Below are 18,116 nucleotides of genomic sequence, written 5' to 3'. Positions count from 1 at the left end.
GCAATGAAAATGAAAGGAAATAAGAAATTAATAATTTCCTGTCTAGCCAAAGCAAAGCGCAGAAGCTCAATAGGCACACGTATGACGCGCCCCAAATATGCCGTTCAGCACGCACCTAGATTACAGGTCTCGGGTCACAGGTCACAGTTGACAGGTCAGTTTGGAGGTTGGTTTACAAGACACACATACACATACACACATAGACTCACACGCAAACGAAATGTTATTTTTATTACGAGTGAAACAATAGAAATATTTATAGAGCTGTTTTATAGACAAGCTCTCCTATTATAAGAGTCCACATATAAGATTATACGTATGCAAGTTAGTTATATATTATATATGTATATACAGTATATGTATATTTATGTATATTATTTTTATTAATCAACAAATTGATAAGACGTAATAGCATACAAAATTTGAGGGAGATGCAGAGAGATAATGTGTGATAAAAATAAATAATAAATAATAAGTTATCATAAATATCTAATTTGATGAAATTGACAAAGATAAAAATAATATATATATTTGATTTAATTTGTAAAAAATCAAAAAATAACACAAAATTTAAAAAACAACAAATTTTAAATAAATATGTTATCATAAATATGTTTATCATTAATCATCAATTAATAATTTTATTTTATGATTAACACATATACCTTTTTGATAAAATTATTAAAATGAAAATTAATAAATAATATTGTAGGACATATATTTAGTCAACATATAATTCATTATATTATTTATTGATATTAATTCATTTATTTATTTATATTAATAAAAATAAAAACTAGTAAATACTATTGTAAAACATATATTTAGTTAACATATAATTTATTTTATTAATTTATCATATTAATTTATATATTTATTTATATTAATAAAAATGAAAAATTAATAAATAATATTGTAGAATATATATTTAGTCAATATATATAATTTATTATAAATGTTCATATATTCATATTCATAAAAATAAAAATACTAAATATATTTGATAAAACTAATAAAAATAAAAATAAATCAATAATATTGTAGAATATATATCTAGTTAAATAATATATCATAAATATAGAATAAAGGTGTGCCAAATGAGAAATTAATAAAAATTAGAGCAGCAAAATCAATATAACTATATCGATGCCATTAAAACTGGCAATAAATATGCCTAAATATAAGACAGATTTTAGTATTCCGTTCTAATACCTCTTATAACCATATATACATATATATAAAGCACACTTCTGTGTGTGTGTGGAAAGCAGAAACATCTGCTGACAGCCATAAAAACCTGTTCGCCAGCTGTTCGAGCACCGCCAAACATTTGGAATTGGCTTGCAGCTTTGCCCACTCATTCACTAATTCGCTCTTTCATTAGATTCGTGTCGCGGCTAAGACCCACACAGAGTCACGTTTAGAGCGGCCAATGCGAGCTTTAATCAGTGTTTGGCCAAACTGCAATTAGCTGAATCTTACTGCAACGTAGCCCACGCGAAGCTGGCTTAGAATTCGAGCGAGCTAGCACCGTCCGCGCGGTGCTCGTTCGCAGCTCAATTAAAGTCAGCGGCGACAACTAAAACCACAGCTAAAACCACCTAGTCCAGCTTGTGGTCTGTTGATGGAAAGGTGACAGGACATAGAGAGGGAGAGAAAGAGAGAGAGAGAGAGAAAGAGAGCGACCATGTGCTTGAATGTATGTATGTGTGTTTGTCTTGTGTCTACGGCAGCCTGGAGCACGTGAGATGCCGCTAAGTTGACAGGCGACAGGAAACGGGAGGCAGGAGATGGGAGACAGGAGATGTGAGGCAGGAGTCGTGGACCAGCATGTGGTTGGGTCGTCATAAATGAGAGTAGTAGTAGGTAGAGCGCATATGAAATTCTGTTATGCACTTGGTGAGCTGAACGAACTGCCTGCACAGTGGCACAAAAAGTTAACATAATTATAAATCTATTTCAACTAAAGCTAAAGTCGGGCAGGCACGATTAGCAGAGACTGAGATTGAGAGCCACCATCGTTCTTGGTTAATAAATATACTCTCTATACTCTCTACGCTCGCCATCGACATTAACAAGCTTACACTTTGGGAACGCACAACAGCTCTACCAGTACCACCACATCAGGGCTGATAAGCGATAATGGTAATTGCGATTGTTAGATTAGACACGAATTAATGCATTAGCTCCGTATAAGTATAAACATGTGATATATAAATAAAATAAATCAAATATATTATTGAAAAGCTTCGGCATTCTGATAAGTGATAATAGAATATGCGATGAGTAGATTAGACATTAATTGAAGCATTTGTATGTATATACATATGAGCACGTAATATATAAATAAAATAGTAAATCCAATTTACTTCTGCATTATATTTAAATTCAGCTTTCCATATTTATAACTTGCTAAAATATCTATGTAAAATCAGATAATAAATTATTATATTATAATTATGCTCTATCAACTTTCGTCCCACTGTGCGTATGCAGACGCTGATGACAGTGGCTGCAGATGTCAGACGTAGAGGCAAATGCTGAAGTTGACGCGCGATGGCTACTTGTGTGGGGGGTGGGAGAGGGTGTTAGACTGATGACTGTCACATAAAGACAGGGACAGTAAGAGTGTAAGAGAGACAGAGAGAGCGGGAGAGTGAGGGAGTATGAGAGTAAGTGAGTGTGACAACGGGAGGGTGGTTTCTGTACGCACTGTGTGGGCGGGTTTGTCAGCCTCTTTTATAGTGCATGGGAATGTGTTAAGAGAGTCTGCAAGGAAGCAAGCCCAAGCGGGCAAAAAAAAAACAAAAAAAAACTCAAAAACAAAATAAAACAAAAGGAGAAACAAACCAGACGCGCTTTGCATACATAAAAAGCGACTCGAATTAATTAAGGCCCGCTGAACGAGACGCCAAAAAATGAAGAATAAACACGCGAGCAATGGAACTTTAAATATATTTAACGTGAAATAAAAGAATTGTTTTGTCTGTCTGTTCGTCTGTCTCTCTCTCTCTCTCTCTCTCTGGTTGCCTGCCGGTACGCTCGTTAGCCAGATTACAGAGCCAAGATAAGCCCACGACGACGACGAGTTGGCAGCTCCCAAAAAGCAACAACAACAAAAACGTGACTCAGTTTATATACAGAAAAAAAAAACATACTCCTATTATAGGGGCCAGCGCTTGGCATGCCTGTCATACGCGACTCGACTCTGATGATGTCTGCCTGATAAATGTCACCTCGTTCGCTCTCTGGGCGAGGCAATCAAATATTTAACAAATTATGGCTTGATTTCTCGCTTCTTCTTCTCCTTTAAGGAGGGGGGCGCCAAAATTATGTTAAACTCAATTTTGTCTTTGTGTTAATGAAGATGACTCCAACAGATTTCCCTAGCCTCGTTGAGCTGATAAAAATTGTTGTTTTTTTTCTCTTAATTTAATGCCACATAATTCAACACCAAAAGTCAAGGAATATCACCTATATGTATATACATATATATATTTATTTAGTGTGAGCAGTTGATGCGTATCGCGATTCTTGATTGTATTTCTAAGGAAGCGTTTACTAATTTGTATATTCACAGTGTTTTATTTATGAAACATAACTGTCAACACAATCATATTTATGCGCTGGCTAAGAGAGAGAGAGAGAGAGAGAGAGAGAGAGAGAGTGGGACAGGGAGTAGTCGTAGGTATATCTACTTAATTTCCACTTACTCGCATACCTACATAACTCAGGCAGCAAAACAAACTCACACACACTCATACAGTCACCCACACATATACAAACACACCCGCCCAATGGGACGTACTCCTCTCTAAGCATGAGTGAAAGGGAGCGGAAATATTATTCTCCGTGCACCGCTCTCCGTTCTCAGTTCTCAGCTGTTCGTCCTAGTCCCATATCCAGGGGCTTGTCGTGTATATGTATATGTATATATGAAATGTGGCAACAGCGCGTGCGGCTCTAAACATTTTTGAGCCAGCAAAAACAAAAAAAACAAGTAAGAAAACTCTAGTCGAGAGTGCTCGACTAGATACTACCCTGAACCAAAATAATAGAAAAGCACATTTAGTATGGTTCAAATTTCAATTTCGATGTATTTAAAAATATAAATTAAATAGAAAACTCATTTAATTAAATAAATAAAAATTTTGAAACAATTAAAAAAGATAATTCCGACACGCTCCGGGTTTGAGCCCGAGACCTTGTGATCAAGCGCCGCGCTTTCTACCTTGACGCCACCCTTCTGTTTTAATTTTCAATGTCAAAACTGAAATAGATTCACTGCTACAGCGCCATCTACCAAATCTAAGTCAAACTAACTGCTGATGTGACTTTAAGAATGTGCAAGAACAACCAAACTAATAAAAATGTTAAAATTTCAATTTCGATTTTTGAAAAAATATAAGAGAAATTTAATCACAAATATATAAAAGTTTTGAAGCAATTAAAAGAAAACTACAATACGCCCAGCAGGACTTGAACCGGGGACCTCGCGATCGAGCGCCGCGCCCTCTACCATAACGCCACTCAAATGTCAAAACTGAAATAGATTCACTGATGCAACGCCATCTAGCAGAACTAAACGAAACTAACTGCTGATGTGATTCAAAGAATGTGCTAGAAGATGTTTGAATGTATGTGTGCACACGTATTGGAAAACTGCTGTTGCTGCAGCACGTGCGTTTGTTAATTGGCCAAACATTTTGTTATTTTTTAACGTCGATTGACTAAACCGAATTTAATGAAACTTTCAGCATATGATCTACATATTCTATTGAATATTTGGCATTTAAAAGAATACATCAAATCAAATCATTCACAATTAGCTATACTAGAATCTGACCTTCACTGGGGATTCTGATGAATTTGGAGCCGGTATCCAAAATATAACAAAAACCGAAATTGTATAAAATGCATTGGAATATACTTTTAAAATTTGGAGACTATAGCTCTAAAAATGTAGGAGCTATAAATTTATAACCTATTGCACTTGGGTTGCGCTGCAGTATTGGCAATATTAGGATAACTTATTTGTTGAATAATTTAATTTCTAGACGTACGATCGTAATGAAACTTACAGAACGTAATCATGATGTTTAAATGTATGTGCATACCGAAGCACAAGTCTCTAGTATTTGATATACGACTTTTACAAAGATGAGGGTGAGGGGGTGGATTTAGGGGTGGGGGGTAAATTTTAACAAAAACCGAAATTGTCTAAAATACATCTTAATATACATTTTAAATTTGGAGACTCTAGCTTGAAAGATGTAAGAGATATAATTATTTAAGTGATCTTCGATAAGGGTTTTTATCGATAAAAAAATATCGGAATGAGTTATCGTTTTTTAGTGAAAAACTCGATATGCGCGCTGTTTTTACGGACATTTTAAAAAAAAGTTGAAGTCTCTAGCTCTTATATCTTCTGAAATCGACGCGTTCAAACATACGGACGGACGGACGGACGGACGGACGGACGGACGGACGGACGGACAGACAGACGGACAGGGCTAAATCGACTCAGCTCGTCGCCCTGATCAAGAATATATATACTTTGTGGGGTCTGCCACGCCTCCTTCTGCCTGTTACATACATTTTAACAAAACCATTATACCCTGATTTCCCATTTTCAATGGGTTCAGGGTATAAAAATAAAACAAATGCTGGTGACCAAGCTCTGCTTTTCACCCCAAAGTGTAAAATATTCATGCTGATGATGATGTTGCTGACGATAATGACGCTTAAGCGGTGCGGCACAATAATTAATATGCCGAGAGATGAATGCGTGAGATCTGTTGTTGCCTTAGCACACAACAAAATTAAAAACAATTTGTTAATGCCGCGAATGCCTTGCTTTAAATTAAATGTGTGTTTTACAATAGATAAAATATTAAGTTATTCAACTAAGCTTCGGTAGAGGCAACAAAAAGAAGAGATTCAATGGAAGATGATATACTCTGACTCTGGACTCTGTTTTTAACAAAATTTTGAAAATAATATTAAAGGAAAACATACAGATCTCAAAATATATTTATTTATTCTATTTATTTAACCGCATATTAATGCAGATTGTAAATAGTTTAACATATATTTGATTATCTAATAATAAGGATTTTTTGTATAATTTATTTAATATATTTAATTGCTGTTTCTTTTAATATTTTGATTTTTTTTATTTATTTCTTTTATTTTTATATATTTATTTATTATTTATTGGGTACATTTTTTTAATATTTTTATTATAATTTATTTGTTTTATTTTTATATATTTACTATATAAAACTATATTTATTTTACTTATTTCCTTCATTTCATTTATTATGTATTGAGACATGTCATAATCCATATTCACTATTCCATAAGTATTTCTATTTAAAAGCATTGTTTGTGAATAGAATTTAGTAAGTATTAAAATCAAATCTTTTTATACCCTGAACCCATTGAAAATGGGAAATCAGGGTATAATGGTTTTGTTAAAAGTATGTAACAGGCAGAAGGAGGCGTGGCAGACCCCACAAAGTATATATATTCTTGATCGGGGCGACAAGCTGAGTCGATTTGGCCCTGTCCGTCTGTCTGTCCGTCCGTCCGTCCGTCCGTCCGTCCGTCCGTATGTATGAACGCGTCGATTTCAGAAGATATAAGAGCTAGAGACTTCAACTTTTTTTTAAAATGTCCGTATATATCACGCGCAGATCGAGTTTATCACTAAAAAACGATAACTCATTCCGATATTTTTTTATCGATAAAAAACCTTATCGAAGATCACTTAAATAATTATATCTCCTACATCTTTCAAGTTAGAGTCTCCAAATTTAAAATGTATATAAAGATGTATTTTATACAATTTCGGTTTTTGTTAAAATTTACCCCCCACCCCTAAATCCACCCCCTCACCCTCATCTTTGTAAAAGTCGTATATCAAATACTAGAGACTTGTGCTTCGGTATACACATACATTTATACATCATGATTACGTTCTGAAAGTTTCATTACGATCGTACGTCTAGAAATTAAATTATTCCACAAATAAGTTCTCATAATATCGCCAACACTGCAGCGCAACCCGAGCTCAATCGCCTGTATATGCGTGTGTGTGTGTGTGCGCGTGTGTTTGTTTGTATGCGTGTGTGTGTGTGCGTGTGTATGTGCGAATTATTATTGAAATATCAGTTGCTCGAAGGGTTCAGGGGATCTCGTAGTCGAACAGTCTCGACTAGAGCTTTCTTACTTGTTTAAATTGGAATTTTTTTCATCTAGCAAACTGCTCAAATTTGTAATCTCTTCGCGCCCTAACATATATTTGAATGCTATTTCATAAATTGTCTGAAACGACTTCTAGGCTATGCACTTACTCGACACGCTCTTAACTTAAGTGCCAGAAATCTTGCCCCATAACATTTCTTTTTGTTTTCTAGGCCTACAGACGCATAAATTGCCAGCGATGCATTTTCAGCAGCAGCTCGTAAAATATTTTCGGCTGCCGACTGCTTTCAATATATGCTACATATGTGTTTGTAAATGTGTCCAAGACATATCTGGGTTGGCTATAGAAATGCCTAATGAGCTTAGGCGAAATATGTATGACAAATGCTTTAAATGGCGCAGACATTGACTCTTTGATGTCGCAGCTTTGGAGGATTTGTAAGGCACGCCTGAGCGGCAGACAAGCAAACTGATTTTCCAATATTACACAGCACAAAACTCGGCGAACTCCGCATAATAACATCAAACTTTAGCCATTAAAGTGCCGCTGCATGATTGTGTCTCAGCGCTCCAGCGAATCCAGCCCCAAACAGCCCCAAACAAAGGCGCTGGCAGACAGTCGCTGGCAGACAGTCGCTGGCAGACATTCCTGCGGCTGTGTCGACAATTTTCCTGCACTTTGGCGCAAGCATAATAACTAATAATAAACGGAAAGCATGCACAGAGAGACAGAGAGAGAGAGAGAGAGAGAGAGACGTTTCGAGAGAACCATTAAAAATAAATCATGTATAGAATGCACATACATATATGTATGTATACATATGTGGAATTGAGTTTCTATGCAGCAGCAGCTGCTGCTCTTCTATATTTCAAGTGCCTGCTCTTCTTAGCTCCTCCCAGCTCTTCACGTCTCTTCTCGTATTGTTTGGACAAGCGCCGCGTGTGATATGCCTCCATCGTCGGCTTCTGTTCTTCTCCAGATAGGGAGCAGGCTGCGAGGCTACGAATCTCCCTGCCTTGGCTAGTGCACATCAATCATTTGTAATTATACGCGTCTCTCTTCGATCCCCGCTGCTTTCTTTTTCCTTTTCTCCTCCGCGCGTGTGTGTGTGTGTATAACGGAAATGGCTTTTATTTTGGCAGCTCGGTTCACTGATCTGATCTCTGTGCGTGCTGGTGTGAGTGCGAGTGTGCGTGTGCGTGTGTTGAACATCATCTCGTTCTCATCTCTCACTTGAGGCCTGTCATTTCAATCGAGACAATTCATGAGCGCACAGCCTGACGTAATGTGTAGCAAGAGCCATTGGCAAAAGGCAGAGCTAAATAGTTGTTTCTTATTTTTCTAGATAATAGCCATACATATATGATACTAATCTAGTAACTAGCTTAATAACGAAACTTGAAACTTGAGTTACAGCAGCTGCATGACAAAAGCTGAATGCTATGAAACTCGATTGAAGGTACATCAATGCCAAAGACTGAACACCATTAAGCTTGTATGCTTGATCATCATTGCACGTGAAGTAGACAGCATAATCATATGATTTACAGACCTGTACAAGTTTTCAGATCAGGGCTATCTTGCGAAAGTATGGCGACAGCAAACTGTTATGAGACTGCATGACAGAAGCTGAATGATATGACACTCGATGTATGGTACATCTTGTAAACTTGTGGAAATATTGAACATAATTGCTCACTACATAAAAGACATTGCCTTATGAATGACTATGAAACTGTAGGCCAGCTCTTTCAGTGAATGTGAAAACAAAGCTTAAAACTTGACTAAAGGCAGCAGCATGACAAAAGCTCAGTGCTACGAGACTCGATGGGAGGTACATCAATACCAAAAACTGAAACCATGAAACTTGTGTAAGACAAGTATCATAGTTGTTCACAAACTGTAAAACATAATCACATTATTTCAGTTCAGTTCATAGTTCAGCTCTGCTAGCAAACATTTGCCCAAAACTATATAGATATGAGACTACAAGACAAAAGCTGAATGATATGGCACTCTAAGTATGGTACATCTAGGAAATTCATGGGAATGTTGTTATTTTAAATGTAATTGCTCGCTAAATTAAAGGTAAAGGCTTATGAATGATTATGAAACTGTAGGCCAACTATTCTAGGAAGGTTACAAAAAGAATACTTGAAGATTGAGTTAAGTGAGATGCATGACAAAAGCTGAATGCTGCGAGACTCAATGGATGGTACATCAATACCAAAGACTGAATTCATGTACAAATATTAAATCTATCTATCTATTGCACACGAAATAGAAAATATAATCATATGAATGATTGAAATGCTCATATTGCATAGCCCAGCTCTTCTAACAAACATTTGCCCAAAACTATAGATATGAGACTACATGACAGAAGCTGAATGATATGACACTCTAAGTATAATACATCTGTGAAACTTATAGAAGCATTGAACATAGTTACTCGCTAAGTAAAGACATAACCAAAAAAGAGTTCTTAAACCGTTAACTTAAATGACTTTAAAAACAAATCAGCTAAGTACTTTAGTAGAAATATATTTTGGTTAACGAGCTTTTAATACCCACTGGGAAAAGAGACCTTTAAAAGAGAAAAGCTTCATAAGCATACAAACAATTTAAAAGACTTTTCTTCTGATTCTAACAAGCTGAAACTTTTCAAGTATTAGATAAGAATTCTCGCTGAATTTACTTAAGAGATCTTTCCCATCCATTCAAAGTTCTATCAAAACAAAGTTATTTCAACTGGGACATTCCGTTTCTAGCCTCAACATTCCAGCAGTCCAGACTGTCGATTTATATCCATAAAATGTAGTTGGCATGTATTATTATTATTATTATTATTATTATGCTTGTGTTTCTATAAATGTTACTCGAGCTGTATTCAATTGTTCGCTTCCTGTAGATACAGCGATTCGCTGCTGCAGCGCATTATCTCAGTGTGTTGAATTTCAAACCAATTGAATTAAATGCGAATTAAATGCGTTGCTGCTGCCAGCGAAAATAAAAGATGCATTTTAGCTTACATTATGTTGAGCTATCTGTGTGAGTGTGTGTGTGTGTGTGTGGGATAAAAGCTTGTTTACATTTTTTGTTGTTGTCTGTATTCAGTTATGGGCAGGGAAAATTGGCGCAAAATGTTTTTAATCAATTTCAATTGAATGATGACCCGCACAATCAGCGCAAGATGCGCGCCAGCCGTTCGAGAGCAAGAAATAAAGAATAAAATCAACTTTGGCATTGTATCTTCTGCTTGGCATTCTGTATCTGTATCTGAGAATTGCTCGTGTGCCGCTGCCTTTGAACCAATAGAAATGAAGATATATCATATTCTACATATATTATAAATAGTCTTTTATTGTATATACCCTGTGTTAAGTATGGAATTTACTAAAGGCAATAGAAAAGCATTTCTTGGTCATATATGTATTTATATTATACCTCTATATTCATCTATCCATTGTCATCTGTCAACCTTAGTTAAGTAATATGTATATAAGGCATTCTTGATCCATTCAAAAGTCTGACTTTTTTTACATACACATACTTCAATTACTCTTCTCTCTTCCATTTGCATTCTATTCTAAACTGGTTTCGATTTCATTTGATTGCTTTCAATTGTGAGTATGCGAAATTACGTAATTGAATTTTTAATTTTTTTATTCGCAAACAAAAATTCATTTATTTCATTCTTGTACATGTTCGTGCGCCGTTGCTTTTTGTGTCCATTTATATTTAGCTGCCTCTGCGAATGCGGCTTCAAGGGGCTTGCTCCAAATCTTCTATTTACAGTTGAAGAAAAGCAACAACGAAATTGCGCATACGACACGTGTAACATGGGCAAATTATAAATATATAACCTAGAAGTTGTATGGGGTCATACTTTCTCTTAAATAATATACACATATACACAAATATATATACATTTATTTTATTTATACTTATATAAAATACAACTCTCATATCTTTTTATAAAAGCAGTGAGAGTTTTTCTTTTCTAACTATCTCGTGGCCTTTGAACAATCAAATTGATTTTTGAACGATATCGGAAGAGGTTAAATGTTTTCCCCTGAAACTGTTGCCATTTGTGTACAATAATTCTTTATATGCGAAATTTATACATCTGCGAAATACATATACCTTCTATCAACTGATAGTAGATTATATACATATATACGATTTCCTTACTCATATTTCTACACAGCTACGCACATAATCATGTTCATTTAATGCTGAACAACTCAATGTGGTGCACTTCACCCAGTCTGTTCCATTTAAGTTGTTCGCTTGTAACAGGCACTGTAGCATTCATTCTTATACCAAAGAAAACTTTCATTCCCAGCACAGGGAGTCAATGAATCGTTATAGATAAAAGCATGGCCTAATAATATAATAAAGTATGCTGAAAATGGTTCTGCATATTCGAAAAAACCTCGAAGAGTATAGACTGGGCTCGAGTATTCTAGTAGGGAGTGCCCGACTAGCATATACCCTGCAAGCTGCGCAGGCATGAGCTTTACTCTTATAGTAAAAATTATTTTTACATATGATTGATATATTAAGTATATCAGCTTTTTATATGACATACTTGAACTAATGTCCACAACATATGCATACATACAACTCATATACCCATTGTTACACATTTACGAGGCATATACTATCTCTAAGAATGCATTCATCAAGCATACGGCACACTTACAACTGAAGGCAAACAGTTGAAGCACATTTGCTGCAGTCAAACACAACTCGAATGCTAAGCATAATTCTTATCTAAGTACAGCAGACTTTCGTAGAGCATTTAGCAGAGTTTTTGTGTCAATAAGATAAAAGCGCAGCCAGAAGTAAAAGTTGAAATGTAAATGGAGTAAACAGAGTCGGGAATGTAAAGAAAAAGAAACAAAAAGAAACATTGCACAATTTTGAAATGATCAAAATGTAGCCGCGTTGACTATTTGTTTTTACAAAATTCTATTTATAAAGAGATCGGAGAGAATCGGAGAGCGAGAAAGAGAGATGGCGAGAAGAAGAGATTGTTGCAGTTAAACAAAAGTTTAGTAAAAGACTAATTCTATACTAATTTGTTGCTTCTATTTTAAAGACTCAAAAACCGTGGGAAACTTTTCTGACAAATTTCAAAGTTTTCCGGATTGACGCATGGTATGCTTCGTGATATTTTCTCAAGTGCCATGAAAGCATAGCATTTTCCGCCGAAAACTAATATCGTAAAATAGAAAATCTAATGAAATTTATAAATTACTCACCAAGTAGAGCAACAGCTGCGAACAGCGTTAGCCATTTGTGGCATTCGTTGGGCATCATCATCATCATCATCATGATGTAGGCCGTCTCTGTAGTCTCGTCTGGGTTATGAGTTTTCCGGCTTGGGGTTGTATCGATTTTATGCGAAAAACACAAAACACCCTTTTGGATGTGAACACACGCGGTTATTTAGCTGTAGACGCCCGGTGACTCAGCTGCTGCAATGGCAGAAGGAAAATATTGTGAGGGTTAGGATTAGTTTAGATATTTCACGTCTTATATGATGGATATGGTAAAAGTAAAAAAGACGTTGCTTTTTAGATATGTATATATACATATAAATTAATTACTTTTCACTTGCATATATCTATCGATTTTAAGTGCCAACAACAACAACAACAGCAATGAGACCTTACCCAATGCTAATGAAATGCAAGTAATTTGATTAGGAAAACACAACAACCCTCGAATGGCAACCCTTTAGTAAATAAAGTCCCACCCCCAGCCAACTACCTGCTGAAGGTGCAAAATTTGCTTTGCGAATTGTGTAGCACAGTGTTAAATAATAAAGCTGAAAGTGGCGCAAATAGGCGTGGCTGTCTATCAATCAAAGTGTGTCTATGTGTGTGTGAGACCCTTAAAACTTATTTGATTTGTAAACTCAAGTCAAGTTGTTTAAACAATATTAAATGCTGCGAGAAGAATGTGGGAATGTTTATAATTTAAATATTAGAATTAGTAATTAAGTAATTGGTCAACAATAATGAATTTATACATATATGTTTTGCTTTCAGATTTTGTATGATTATAATATTATTATAATAATAATTTTTATTTTAAATAATATTATAATAATACTAAAATTATTACTAATATTTTAAGATATATAAAATAGAAATATTATTTTTGCTAAAATATATTTATTAAAATTTGTTTAGTTAGTAGACAGTTTAAAGGATTCACAATATATTATTTTAATTTCAAATTAATTAATTAATTATTCAACAAATTTAATAAAAATAGATAAAAGTTAAATATTATAATTTTTAGAATATTATATTTTAAAACCATTTTATTATTATATATTTTTTAAATTAGTTTAATTATAATTACTAATTCTCTACTAATACTAGTACCAAAGTATTTCCCCTAACTCTTATTTTTAATAATCCTCCATTTTCATTGAGCTCAGTTTTGAATTTTGAAGTTGTTCTTTTATATCTTTTATCAACATAAGCTTAAATCTCTTCAACTATAAACTGTACTAAGCTCTGCTTTGTCTTTCATCGCCACAACACATCGCCCGCATCTATGTATATGTAAATCCATCAAACTGAAACGTGCCAACAATTTGTCCACAGCTGCCACATATGATAGTCGAATTAGACCCGCAGACTTGCGACAACGCCAACTATTTATAAAGCTATACAAACTATCAGCAAAACTATGCATACAGGAAAAGGGAAGCACACACAGACAATGGAGTAAACTGGCTAAGAGTTGTGTGGAATAGTCAATACTCTAAAATATGAATTTATATATTTTATTAACGTATTGGATAAATTAAATTTAATATGACTTACAAATTTAAAAATATATATTTAATAAATATTAATTATTAATACAAATAAAAATAAAATATATATAAAAAATAAATATAAACTTACAAATAAAAAAATAAATATATATATATAATAAAATATATACTTAATAAATATTAATTATAAAAATAAATAAATACAAATAAAAAAAAATATATCTATTAATAATTATAAACATACAAATAAAATTTGTATATAAATATTTGTAAATATTAAAAATAAAATATATAAATATTATTTATACAAAAAATTCACAATGAACATTCAAATTTATACATTATTATTAGTATTCAAAAAATATTAATAATATATGAATAATATTATTTGAAGTAAAGTTATAGTATAGAAGTGAAGTTATCCACGTTTCCATACAGAGCCTGCAAATCATTTGATTTTGTATTTAATTTCTTTTTCTCTCACGGCAGCCTAGACTATATCAATACAGAGCAAAGTTGAATATATTATAGAGTTGAATATATTAATTAAAGCCTACTTTTTAATCAAATTGAAGCTTTGAGCATAACTTAAGAAAGTTAGTTTTTCGATTATAAATCTATTGAGAAAACTCCTACAGTACCACTTCATAAACTTTACAGACCATTATTCTATTTTCATTAAATATATGCCTTTATCAAAACCAAAACCATAAATTCAGATTTTCCGAGTTCGTTACACATTTCATTTGAGAACTGGAATGCCCAGTTCCAGAGTGGAAGGCAACTACTGTCGATGTGGATGTCATTAATTAAACCTCAAATGGGCAAATGGGCAGCAATGGGGCAATAGAAAATCCACTTCGATGTCGTCTTGTGCCTGCTGTCAGCCATAAAGTAGCAAACGTTCCTCCCCCACACAGCCAGACATTGGCGTGCTTTAAAGACGAGAGAAAAAAAACTAAGACTAGCAGGAAGTCACGATTTCACACATACATAAATATATCTATACAAATACGTAGTTGTATGGGTATGTATGTATATGTCTATCAATTTCTTTGGTCTGTCTGGCTGTGACATATGTCGCTTATGAACTTGCCATAGACACGGCTCATGGACATGGATATCCACATGGAGTCTGTCCATCCGCCTGACCCTCAGCCAGTCCCCGCCAGTCTGTCCATCTTGGCATGTGTCTTTGGCTAATCGTAGAAGTTTCTATATAAATGAATTTGATAGACAATTTGTTTGCTTTTTAGCACTTAATTAAAACTTGAGTGCAGTGTACCCTGGCAACCAAAATACTCAAAGTTCTTTATGATTTTTCTTAGCAATGTTCTCTGTTTTTTTATGGCTATCTAATGAATTTTACTATTTGAGGAGGGATTGAGCGACGCATGCGCAGCAGCAGCCAAAGTCGGCACGTGGCCAGCCATAAAGGGAGGATCGGCCAGAGACACCCTGTCGAGTGTTAGCTTTCAAATAGGTTTAATGAACTTTGGACGAGGGTAAACGCAAACCCCATTCACAAGTTTTCCTCTTGGCCTACGACGTACTAGCTGCGCAGCTGCGCACTCGACTTTGGGGTGGAACAGAGGAAAGAAAAGTAAACAACAATTTCATATAATTTCACAGCTCACAATTGTTCATCTGATTAGAGTTTTGAATTAATGCTTTTGCTACGCAGTCTCTATATATTATATATATGTACATATATAATATGTATGTATGCAAAGCAGCCTCTATTCTTCACATTTTCCTTCTACACGATTCAGCTGCGAATTACTATAATTAAACATATGCCGCAAATTGCGCGCATCAATTTGAAAAACATCTGGTAATCGGTCAACACCACAGCCATAAGCATTTGCGATCCCATATATAACTTAGCTATATTTTTGTTCTTTATTCTTTATTGTTCACTATTAAACTCAAAATTTCATAAATAATTTGCAAAAATTTGTGTAGCCTTAATAGCGTATTTATAGCATAAACAAGAAAATTTTAGGCATATATAGCAATAAATTACATCATAGAGAGAGAAAGAGGCGGGAGATATATAGATAGACAGAGAAAGAGAGATAGGGAAAGAGAGAGTGAGAGAGAGCTAGTAAGTTAGAGAGTGGGAGTGAGGGAGAGATAGATATAGAAGATGCTAATACGTTTATGGGCTCCGAAAAAAAAACTATATATTAATACATATGTATGTATGTATATATAGCCTATAAATGAGTAATATAAAAGTCGATTTTATATGGATGATTAAACAAACTAATTCTATTAAAATAACAGATTCTTAAAGATGAAAATAAAAATAAAAATTATTTCTATATATATAGCCTATAAATGAGTAATATAAAACTCGATTTTTATGCGCAATTTATATGGATGATTAAACAAGCTAATTCTTTAAAAATAACAGATTATAAAAGATAAAAATAAAAATAAAAATTATTTCTTGATTTCACAATTCCCAGACTAAGAATTCTAAACGTATAATTACTATATATTATTATATAGTGATCGACAGTAAATAAAAATAAATGGTAATATATAAGAAATCTGCTATAAGAAAAATAAGACTTTCAACAGCTTTTAATTTAATATAAAAAATTAAAGAATTTTATTTAGTCAGCGAAAAAATAATATTAATAACAAAATTTGCTGTCAATTGAACAAAGAAATTGAGGACCTCAATTAAGTGTGATCAGATCCGGCTGTGCCGCTCAATCGCGTGGTAAAATCAACGAATCACAAATTTTATTACTCATTCTTGTTGCTCGTTTTCCGTTCGGTTGGCAGCTAAAAAACATAAAACAAAAAGTCTGTCTGGCTGCATTAGGGTGTCGGCCCAATAAATTTTTGCAATGTTTTCCATTTTCGTACATCAAATTCAAGAGGGGACGAATGGCAGCTACACAAAGTGCACTGGCCCAATGCAGGGTCAATTCGCAGTGTTCGTCATCGGCAGCCAAAAAAATAAAGAGAAGAAAAACAAGCAAACTGAAAAAAAAAGAACCGGAAAGTAGCGTCCATTGTCCAGCTCGTCCGCATGCTGCATGTTCAGTGACCCATTGGACGCTGCTTGCGGCGCCTAATTGGGATTCAAGTGCACTTTGTCCGTGTCCGACTGCAGCAGCCAGGAAACTTTTGTTTAATTATTTGCTTAGCGCATTGCTCATTTTAGCCACAATCAATATTTGCTATATGCTTGGACTGGTGCAGGCTTCAGAGTGAGCCAAATATATGCTTTGGTTCACCCTAGCCGGGGCATGAGTTCGCCAACAAGTTGAAGATGCTTAAAAATCGATATGTCTTTAAATCAAAGAGCATGTCTGCAGAGCCGAAAAAAATACTCCGCCTAGCAACAGGACAAATGCACAGAACTAAAAAAAGAGAAAGGACCTGCAGACAGACAGTTGAGACGTGGGACCAAGGCAAAGGCAAAGGCAGAGGCAACGGCAGAGGCAACGGCAGAGGCAACGGCAGAGGCAACAACAACGCGCAACACTTGCAAAATCAAATAAAGGAAACTACGACAGCTGCACGGGTTTCAGCCGGGACTTGGGATGAGTGCGTTACTTAGCAGGGGTTGCTCTCACACAAACGCACGCACACGCACACTCGCACACATGTGCACAATGAGGCCTGCGTATGTGTGCCACATGGAAATTTCAGAGGATTTTAAAAGAGATGCTTCAAGACAAAGTGTACTGAGCCCATGGACCCAAAGCCTGCCTGGCTAGCTGCCTGGCAAGGGAAAAACTACCTGACACAGACAAAGGCAGCTTAGGCAGGTTGCACACACACACATGCACACAAATCAGAGTTGCTTTCGCAACTGTGTGAGGCGTAGAGCGCATGCGCTAGAAAAATTCACCAAGCAATGCAGAAAAGGAACTTCGAAAAATGGCAAATGCTAAATGAAAATATTCGCAACAAATGCTAGAATTATTCTAGAATTTAACAGAAAACATGAAAATGTATAAATCCAACAATGCTTCCAAACTTTCAGCAGTTTGAAGGCCTTTCAGAGCGGCTGCAAAAAGCGCACGGCAAATTCTAGGCAGCGGCTCTATGTCCGCACACACCCTTTTGTCTGTG

At 35.0% G+C, this 18,116-nt stretch overlaps 1 protein-coding gene across 49 annotated transcripts in view; it reads right to left on the bottom strand.

The window, feature by feature from the left end:
* Positions 1 to 18,116, bottom strand: part of Dscam1 (Down syndrome cell adhesion molecule 1) — a 78,049-nt gene that overhangs the window by 59,128 nt on the left and 805 nt on the right. For all 49 annotated transcript variants that reach the window (XM_089261780.1, XM_089261786.1, XM_018105659.3 and 46 more), the window contains exon 2: positions 12,481 to 12,696. In XM_089261780.1, the coding sequence (XP_089117906.1) occupies positions 12,481 to 12,553 (73 nt within the window). In that variant the 5' untranslated portion in view covers positions 12,554 to 12,696. The remainder of the gene's footprint in view (positions 1 to 12,480; positions 12,697 to 18,116) is intronic.

Source organism: Drosophila navojoa, chromosome 5 (assembly GCF_054131105.1).
Source record: "Drosophila navojoa isolate 15081-1374.11 chromosome 5, UAZ_NAV_1.0, whole genome shotgun sequence".
NCBI lineage: Eukaryota > Metazoa > Arthropoda > Insecta > Diptera > Drosophilidae > Drosophila > Drosophila navojoa.
Note: the sequence above shows the minus strand (reverse complement) of the source record. Positions and strands in the feature narration are given on the sequence as shown.